The following is a 10,284-nucleotide window of genomic DNA, read 5'->3' as shown; positions in this document are numbered from 1 at the left end:
TGGCAAACATTTATTCCTCAAGTGATTATCAAAAAAGGGATTTTCTGGGCATTATCACATTAACGTTTGGAGGGGTTTTCTGTGTACAAGTTTATTGCAATATTTCTTTCTTTACAAAATAAAACTATACTTCAAAGGTACTTCATTGCTAAAGTGCTTTGAAACAACCAATGGTCGTGGAAGATTCCGACAAATACACATGTTACTTTCTTTTAATAAATATTGTGGTTTAAGTATAGAGTTTGCAGACCTTGCACCTGGAACCATTGACAATGTCTCCTACAAACATTTATTCTTCCCATGCAACTGTACGGCCACAAGTGGCTAAGCAATTTCTTGGGATCAGGAAGTCTGTCATGTTCTTCACTATTGGGAATGCACATGCAGAGGTTTCCCAATTTTTGCTAGAATGTGTTGTTTTGGTTGGCTAAACCAACTACAACAAGTAGAAAGAAATTGGGTTTCTGTGCCTTTGTTAACGAAAACCAATATCAGTATGGTTCAATATTTACATCAAGATCATCCATGGCAGGAGGTGGCCCAGTATTCTTCAGTTCTTTCAGCATCTGAAAAAGAAATAGTTAAACTGAATAAAATAGGCCCCATTACCAGTGTTTTATTTGCCATTGGGTTCTAACATTCAGAAAATTGCCAATTTAAAGTTGCGCAAGCAATGAAGATTTAAGAATGTATTTCATAAATCATTCTAAAAAGTTCAAAACCTTGCACTGTTGACATTTACCTTAAAATACACATAAATCCAAGTGTTGAGTTTAGTTCAAGGTAGTTAGAATCTTAAAATGCAAATTTATCAATTAAAATACGGTAACCACAAAGTCTTAAACTTGTAACACCTGGAACTACAAGTGAAATTTTAACATATTTCAGATACTGCCAGCACAGATTGACACGAGCTGTTGGGAGGGACTAAACCCTTTGGTCCTGGGATGAGGGAGTGTCACTTGCAGGTCAATTGCTGGTTGATTTGACAAGTGAGCTGTGCAGACACATGAGAGATAGTAGAACATCAAACATTGGACCATTAAATTCCCAAAAAAGAGAACCAAAGAATACAGAAACACATGTTTTATGTTAGTTGGGAAGAATGTGACATATAAAGAACAGTCACCTCCCTGAAGAGCTAAACTGGCCCTGAAGAAACAAATAACTGACATCAAATGAAAAAGCATACCAATAGAGGGAGCCTGCCATATTCTCTTTATCATTTTAACTATTATCTGAGACTCTCACTGATGCTGTTACCTAGTCATGGTGACAAAACATCTGAAAGCAAACCTTCCAGCTCAGCAAGCTAACTTACATACTTTTTATCTGAAGAGGTTGAAAAGAAATTAAAGGTGAAATTTCCTGTCATTATAGAAACCTACAGCATGAAAGGAGGCCACTACCAGACTGGAAAACAATGCGAATTAACAAGTAGGATCTAGTTTTGTCTCATGACAGCTTATTCAATTCAGATCAAAGAAGATTAGGAGAGTCTACCAGAGAGGAAAGTGTAAAAATCAGAATATTTATTTTATATGACAAGGGAATGTCAGTGTGACATTTCAAAATCTTTTTAGATATAACAGCTATTAGTAAGTAATACGGGGTTGCTTCTGGTTGAGAACAGCGCTGAACCCAAGAGGCAATCCTAGGTTGACCCAAACTTTTTAATAATTGATGGCTACTTGATTCCTAATAGTGAAAAATACAACTTAAAATGTCTCAAATTTATAAAAGGGAGAGAAATATTTTTCTTTTAAATGGGAACCAGAAAAGAGGCAAAAGTTGAATTGGTTAAATTGCAGCAGAATGAAGAAAAAATGCAGAGAATTTCAGGTGAAGGAAGCCAGGGATAACAGAGAGCCGGTTGCTGGACAACACCGAGTGGGAGTATACAAAGGCCAGTTTAAATAAGTTAAATAAGATAGCAACAGAAGCCATGCCCAAAGGCAAAGAGGAAGCATGATATATTACCTGAGTATATTGGGAGAATTAGCTTATTAGGAGGCCAGATAGGAGCATCAATACATAGCTGTTGAGAGATGAAGCAAATGGAAAATACAGGACCAGGGATTATGTGACGGTTTCTTGTACCTTGTGCATATGGAGTTAGTGTAATTCAACCGCATGCAGTGGAACATAGGAGCTTTGGAATTGTGAGATGAAAGAGAAGCCAGGTCCATCTAGTTCACAATGTTAATAACGTTGCTGACTATTCTGAGCAATCAATCTTTATTAAGCAGACCTAGAAATTACACAGGTTGCTATCGAGATGACCTCCAGGTGGTTTGGCAAATTAGATGGCTTAGAATATAAACACTCTAATAAGTATATGGACTTAGGAAGTGTGGGTGGAGAGTATACCTGTGTGCAGGCAGCTTGGGGACAGCAAGGAACCTGCTTGATTGGAGAGAATTATCCAATTATTATCTTCTAAATGGTATTTCTGAGGAGAGCTGCAGCTGTACCTCCAAGAAATTTTTGTTTTGTTAAAATGAAGTTGAGCAAAAAAAATTAATTAGGAAATAATGTTGCACAATTTCCGTAATTGGGCAGGTGAATAAAACAATGCAAAAATAAAAATGAAAATAACCATTCAGAAAGGAAAGAAACTGTAACCAGAAATACTGAAGAAAGGTTGGTTTGATGTTGATTGCATACACAATATTTTGGTGTCCTGATTATTTTAATAACGTAACTTGTTGCGAGCAGAACTGATAGGGCAAGAAGAGGGAAGAAGGGTTAAAGCTAACAAAAGGGGTCATAATATTCCACAATATACATTAATAATTATTGTTGCACAGCCGACTAGTTATAGTGAGAAGTAGGTATTGCTCACAGTGAGTTATGCCACGTAACTGGATAAATATTTAAGTGAAAGAAATCCCAAGGTAGAGAATATTTAAAAATACATGACAGAAAAACAACAATTATATGAGGAAATAGCAACAGAAAGTCGAACAGTTACTGTGCCTAGAGTAAAATAAGCTTTGCATGTTTGGAATATTAAACTTATAAAAGGAAAGCCACATCCACATAAAGATCATGTGTTGAAAACATTTTTTTTTGTTTACTTTTAATTGTTATTTGCAACTGAGGTGAGTTACAGGTTCCATTAATTGCAATGGCCGGACTCCGCAGAGATGGAACGTACATTTGCGTAGTGTTCCAAGTCAATCATCTGCTCATCATCATCGTGCCAGTCCTTCCAGTTATCAAAGTCCACTGTTAACCAGGCATGCTGTGGAAGAAAAACACTCAGGTTTTATATACACTTCCGGCTGAAAGAAGAAACAAGTCGCCCACTGCATGGCAATATCATCTTGCCCTTGGGACAAGGGTATAGAACCAACTAAGGTTGGAACACAAAAACAAATGACATTCGCAACAAAAACATGTTTTGAATGTGCAATTGAAAGCAGTGAAATTTTGTTAGTAAGTTCATCTTAGTTAAAGATCAGAATGACCATTTTAATTTGCCTACTATCCCTATTCATATTGAAAAATGGAACAAAAATTGTAAATAAAAAAAAACCCCTCTCACTTGCCCAGTGGTCCTCAAACTTCATTGGATAAAGGATCCCTTTTCAAATAGTTCAGTATTTATGGATGCTTATTTAAATGATATACAATGCAATGCTCAGAATATGGGAGTGTTGTATGTAAAACATGTTGTAATGACATTTTTAAGACAGGTTGTAACTTAAAATATGATATTTCTAATACAAATATATTCAAAGATATACAAGTGAGTTTTGAGAAGATTTGTAGCTCAGGTTGAGTTTCTGGAAGTAAGTTTGCTCACTGAGCAGGAAGGTTTGTTTTTAGATATTTTGTCACCATACTAGGTAACATCATCAGTGAGCCTCTGGTGAAGCACTGGTGGTGTGGCTTGCTTTTTATTTATGTGTTTGCATTGGTGACATCATTTCCTGTGGTGATGCCATTTCCTGATCTTTTTCTCAAGGGTTGGTAAATGGGATCCAAGTCAGTGTGTTTGTTGATAGAGTTCCAGTTGGAATGCCATGCTTCTAGGAATTCTTGAGCTTGTCTCTGTTTGGCTTGTGCTAGGATAGATATGTTGTCCCAGTCAATGTGGTTTCCTTCCTCATCTGTATGTAAAGATACTAGTGAAAGTGGGTCTTTTTGTGGCTAGTTGATATTCATGTATCCTGGTGGTTATTTTTCTGCCTGTTTGTCCAATGTAGTGTTTGTTACAGTTCTTGCAAGGTATTTTGTAAATGACTTTAGTTTTACTTGTTGCCTGTATCGGGTCTTTCAAGTTCATTAGCTGCTGTTTTAGTGTGTTGGTGGGTTTGTGGGCTATCATGATGCCAAGAGTAGTCTGGCAGTCATTTCCGAGATGTCTTTGATGTAAGGGAGAGTGGCTAGGGTTTCTGGACATGTCTTACCTGCTTTTTTGGGTTTATTGCTCAGAAATCGGCAGACTGTGCTCATTGGGTACCCGTTATTTTGAATACACTGTATAAGTGATTTTCCTCTACTCATTGTAGATCCTCTGTGCTGCAGTGTGTGGTAGCTCGATGAAATAATGTTCTGATGGGGCTTCATTTCTGGATGTTGGAATGAAAGTATTTGGTCCGTGAGTGTTATTTTCCGATAGATGCTGGTTTGAAGTTCCCCATTGGTCATTCGCTCTACTGTGACATATAGGAATGACAGCTTGGTGTTGTTTTCCTCCTCTTTACTGAATTTTATGTCAGGAAGGGTATTGTTGATGGTCTTGAAGGTTTCCTCTAATTTGTTTCAATTAGTGATGACACAGGTGTTATATAAGATATTTAAGGTATTTTACATGAGATTGTCAACAAGAAGTGTGTACCCACTCGAACCTTGTTAGATAGCAGAAGTTCAGGGAGAACAGAATATAGAGAAAGGACTAGAGGAGCAGAGGGAAAGCAGGAACCATGGTTAAAGCATGCAGCAGAGAGAGCAGAAGAATGTGGAGAGCAGAACATGAGAAAGTAAGATTGTGGGGACCTCAGGACCAGAGAGAGAGAGAGAGCAATAATCTATACCTGAGTGTACCAGAACATGAGTGTGCATCAGAGGGGCAAGAACCAATCTGGAGTATACTGGGCAGTCTGCAGCTGCATTGCATTCATTCATTCATGATCACATGTCCCCATTAGGTCTCTCTTTGCACAGCGGTAGTGTCCCTGCCTCTGAGCCAGGAGCTCCTGAATCAAGACATATGTACTCCAGAGGTGTGTTGTAAAATCTCTGAGCAGGTTGATTAGAAAATATTGCAGGATTATAGGAGGGCTCTCATGATGCAGTCATAGTGTCTGTGCCTCTGAGCCTGGAAACCCAGGTCCAAGACCCACCTTCTCCAGAAATGTGTGGTAACATCTCTGAATGGGTTGATTGGATCACAGCCATTTAGGTAGTTGTCTACATCATGGACAAGCCTTGCATGCATAACCACTGGAAGGTCTCTGCCGACGCCAGTTCGAGACCTGTTTTACTGACTGTTTTCAAGTTAGCCTTTAAATAGGCAATGCTGTCTGAAAAAGAGGGAGTTCTATTTAAATGGAAAAGAACTGTAGGATACCAATGCAAACTTCAGATACCACTGGGGAAACTATTCACAGTCTCTTTTTCTCCCATTGAAACTGGAGTAATGTTAACATTGGTCAGTAAAATAGCTCGTAAATCAGACCAGTCCAGAAGCTGCATAGGTAAATTTTCAGAACATCTTTATCAGGCCAGGAGTAAAATGAATGCTGCAAGCTTGTTGCCGTTGTGTAGATGAAACCCAACGGTCAAAATGGTTCCTGTCTCTCTTTGGTGTTGTAAGCAGATGTGGTGGACATCCTGACCATCTGATATGCAGCTGAGTTGTAAACATTGACCTCTTCCCCAGAGAGTCCAAGAAGCAGATGTATCACATAAATACTGAACTGGAAAATACTAATCACATTAACAATGACTGATCAACATGCATAAAGACAATAATTTGCCTCACCAGTGCAATGCAACAGTTTGCCTTTGACCCTTTCTCATAATAAAAAGTGAGAAATAAAAAACACATAGCTGTACATCTGAAATAGGAAGTATTCTCAGGTATTTGCTCTCGGTAATCACTTGGTGGTGCATGACAGCTGACTGCATTGACCTACAGTCAATGCCACATTTTTAACCAGTGAGTGGGAAAGTGGGAAAAAGCAAGTGAAACCATATTGTCAATGTTTGCTACAATGTCCATAAATGGAATCCCCACAGATATTATAGGGACTGGAGGGTTTGAGTTATAAGAGGAGGCTGGATTGGCTGGGACTCTTTTCTTGGAGCGCAGGAGGCTGAGGGGTGGCCTTAAAGAAGTTTCTAAAATCATGACGGGCACAGATAAGGTGAATAGCAAGAGTCTTTTCCTTCGGGCAGGGGAGTTCAAAACTAGAGGGCAGAGGTTTAAGGTGAGAGAGGAAAGATTGAAAAGGGACCTGAGGGGCAGCTTTTTCACACACAGGGTAGTTTGTATGTGGGATGAGCAGTCAGAGGAAGTGGTAGAGGTAGGTACATTACTACATTTAGAAGATATTTGGACGTCTACATGAATAGGGAAGGTTTAGTGGGATCTGAGCAGGCAAATGGTACCAGTTTTTGTTTGGGAAACCTGGACAGGTTGGACCAAAGACCCTATCGGGCAGGTACACTATAATAATGTCACTGAAGTTCTCTGAATCGTGGCAATTTAATTATTAGCTGAAAACCATACCTTAGTTTTTTCTTTGGTCAGTCTCGGCCAAGCTTTTTTACCATCAACTTTCCTCATGAAGAGTGTTATAGACCTACCAGAACATTTGTGTCTTGAATCCTGTCAATTGAAGAAAAAGTGAAAGTGATTAAATCTCTTTTCGTAAGTAAAGGAAGTTCATATTTGATTATCTCAGTAGTGACTTGGTGCTGCACAACAGCTGACTGCATAGATCAGCTTCCATTTTTAACCCAAGAGCAGGACGGTGGGAAAAGGGAAGTGAAAGGAGGTTCTCAATGTTCGCTGCAATATCCATAAACAGAATCTTCCAGAGATGTCAGAGAGACTGGAGCATTTGAGTTACAAGGAGAGGCTGGAGAGGGTGGATAGGCTGGCACATTTGACCCTGGAGCATAGGAAACTGAGGGTTGACATTATAGAGTTTATAAAATTACAAGAGGCATGAATAGGTGATTACAGAGGCTGGTCCAACAGACAGCCCCTCAGCCCAGAATCAGCCCACCAACTGGTCCTATGCAGCCTGTGACCCATGTTCCCAATACAGGAGTACATGTGGAGGTTTCTGCAAGGAGATGCTCCTTCAATCAAAAGTTTCTTTCTGTCATTGCAGCTAGTCAGGATTCTGAGGACTAGTAGCAGAAGACGTTGGGGTTTAAAAAGAACTTTGCTGAAACCATGAGACAGAGAGGCCAGAGATAGATATGGTGTGGCTGAGGGCAGGAAAATTTAAACAGAAGGACACATTTGGGAAGGATGGAGGACAATAGGATCGGGAGCAGAGAAAAAGCAAGGGAAGCAGAGGAGCAAAAAAGTTGCTCAGCATAGATGCTGAGGAAAGCCTGAAGGGAAAATATCTCATTAAAAAACTCAGGTAGATGCAAAGTTCCCAGGCCTGAAATACTCAAACCTCCAGGTGCACATTTTCCAGAGAGGAACTTTAGAAAGTGACATGGACAGGAAGATGAGTTGTTTTTTTTCCCTCCTAGTCTGAAGGAAGTAAAGCCAACTTTACCAACTTAACTGCTTCTCAGACTTGAGATCAATGGCTTAGTACAGACAAGAAATGAAAACTTGACTTCAGTATCTTAATACTACATAAGCCAGTGTTTTTAATCACTACATTGGCAAAGAATCGACGTCAACAATTTGCACAGTTACTGCATTTGCTGTTTGAGTTCAAGTATGTCTGGACATCGTAGGAAAAATTAATAAACAGCGAAATTCACAAATGATCTTGGAGGAACCTGTGTGGGATAGCTCACAGCACAAGAACAGATAAATGCATAGTTTTTCAGTGTGGCCTTGCTGTAAATCTGCAATACTGAGTAGAGTAGGTTCCTTCTTGATTATATGTTTTATTGCGATCTGTCTCTTGGTTTTTAAAAAATTTTAAAAATATAAGTGGTAAGTATTAAGTTAGCCTGGAGCAGTGTTTTATTTAAAGCAATAAGACGATGCTATTTTCTGGGTCTGTAGATTGTGAAGGAACAAAGATGGCCTGTAGTAGAGTGATGTGGTCTTCTGTCGGGTGTGGGAGTTTGGGGAGAGTTTCCATGTTACTGATGACTATGTCTGTAGGAAGTGTCTTTGGTTGAGAATCCCATCGGATCATATGAATCAGTTGGAGTGGCAGTTGGAGGCAATATGGAATTTACAGGAGCTAGGGGGTGCGATGGATGGCAGTTATAGGAAGTGAGAAAAACCGCAGATACAGTCAGGTAGATGGGTTAACCCCAAGAAGGCTAGGTAGGGTAGGCAGGTAGTGCAGGGGTCTCCTGTGGCTATTCCCATCTCAAACAAGTATGCTGTTTTGGAAAATGTAGAGGGTGATGGACTCTCAGGGGAATGTAGCATGAACAGCCAAGTTTCTGGTATTAAGACAGGCTCTAATGTAATGAGAGGTACATTGGGTTCCAAGCGATCAATTGTGATGGGGACTCTCTCGTCAGAGATGCAGACAGCTGTTTCTGGAGCCGGCAGTGGAAAATCAGAATGATGTGTTGCTTCCTTGATGCCGAGATCAAGGGTATCTTGGAGAGGGTGCAGAATGTTCTCAAAGGGGAAAGGCATCATAAGGAGGTCATTGTACACATTGGAACTAATGACGTAGGATGGAAAAAAGATGAGATTCTGAAGGAAGAATATAGAAAGTTAGGCAGGAATTTAAAAAGGAAGTCCTCAAGGTAGTAATATCTGGATTACTCCTGGTGCTACAAGCTGGAGGATCGAGCAGATGAATGCGTGGCTGAAGTGCTAGTGCATGGGAGAAGGGTTCGCATTTTTGGATCTTTGGAATGTCTTCTGGGGTAGAAATGACATGTACAAGAAGGATGGATTGCACCTAAATTGGAAGGTGACTAACATACTGGCAGGGAGATTTGCTCGAGCTGCTCAGGAGGATTTAAACCAATAAGGAGTAGGGGGGTGGGGGTGGGGGTGGGGGAGGAGGTGGGGGTAGGGACCTAGGGAAATAGTGAAGAAATAGATCAATCCGAAAATGGTACAGTTTGGAAAGGGAACAAGTCAAATCAGTCAGGGCAGGCAGGAACAAAGCAGCATTCAGTCGGATTGATAAATTAAACTGCATTTATTTCAATGCAAGAGGCCTAACAGGGAAGGCAAATGAACTCAGGACATGGTTAGGAAAATGGGACTGGGATATCATAGCAATTATGGAGATGTGGCTCAGGAATGGACAGGACTGGCAGCTTAATGTTCCAGGATACAAATGCTATAGGAAGGATAGGAAGGTGGGCAAGAGAGGAGGGGGAGTAGCGTTTTTGATAAGGGACAGCATTACAGCTGTTCTTACGGAGGATATTCCTGGGAATACATCCATGGAAATTATTTGGGTGGAATTGAGAAATAGGAATGGGATGATCATCTTATTGTGATTGTATTATTGACCCCCTAATAGTCAGAGGGATACTGAGAAACAAAACTCCTTGAAAGTAGAGTCGCAGGTAGATAGGATAGTGAAGAAGGTGTTTGGTATGCTTTCCTGTATTGGTCATAGTATTGAGTACAGGAGTTGGGAGGTCATGTTGCCGGCTGTACAGGACATTGGTTAGGCCTCTGTTGGAATATTGCGTGCAATCTGGTCTCCTTCCTATCGGGAAGATGTTGTGAAACTTGAAAGGGTTCAGAAAAGATTTACAAGGATGTTGCCAGGGTTGGAGGAATTGAGCTATAGGGAGAGGCTGAACAGGCTGGGGCTGTTTTCCCTGGAGCGTCGGAGACTGAAGGGTGACCCTATAGAGGTTTACAAAATTATGAGGGGCATGGGTATGGTAAATAGACAAAGTATTTTCCCTGGGGTGGGAGAGTCCAGAACTGGAGGTTTAGGGTGAGAGGGAGAAGATATAAAAGAGACCTAAGGGGCAACTTTTTCTCACAGAGGGTGGTATGTGTATGGAATGAGCTGCCAGAGGAAGTGGTGCAGGCTGGTACAATTGCAACATTTAAGAGGCGTTTGGATGGGTATATGAATAGGAAGGGTTTGGAGGGATATGGGCCGGGTGCTGGCAGGTGGGACTAGA

At 40.5% G+C, this 10,284-nt stretch overlaps 1 protein-coding gene across 1 annotated transcript in view; it reads right to left on the bottom strand.

The window, feature by feature from the left end:
• Nucleotides 1-470: 470 nt before the first annotated feature.
• ptges3l (prostaglandin E synthase 3 like) overlaps nucleotides 471-10,284 on the bottom strand; it is a 22,349-nt gene continuing 12,535 nt past the window's right edge. Inside the window, exons 4-6 of the mRNA XM_043675012.1 lie at nucleotides 6,746-6,844; nucleotides 3,161-3,247; nucleotides 471-566 (exon numbers count right to left, since the gene is read on the bottom strand). Of these exons, the coding sequence (XP_043530947.1) occupies nucleotides 492-566; nucleotides 3,161-3,247; nucleotides 6,746-6,844 (261 nt within the window). The 3' untranslated portion in view covers nucleotides 471-491. The remainder of the gene's footprint in view (nucleotides 567-3,160; nucleotides 3,248-6,745; nucleotides 6,845-10,284) is intronic.

Source organism: Chiloscyllium plagiosum, chromosome 33 (genome assembly GCF_004010195.1).
Source record: "Chiloscyllium plagiosum isolate BGI_BamShark_2017 chromosome 33, ASM401019v2, whole genome shotgun sequence".
Taxonomy (NCBI): Eukaryota; Metazoa; Chordata; class Chondrichthyes; order Orectolobiformes; family Hemiscylliidae; genus Chiloscyllium; species Chiloscyllium plagiosum.
Note: the sequence above shows the minus strand (reverse complement) of the source record. Positions and strands in the feature narration are given on the sequence as shown.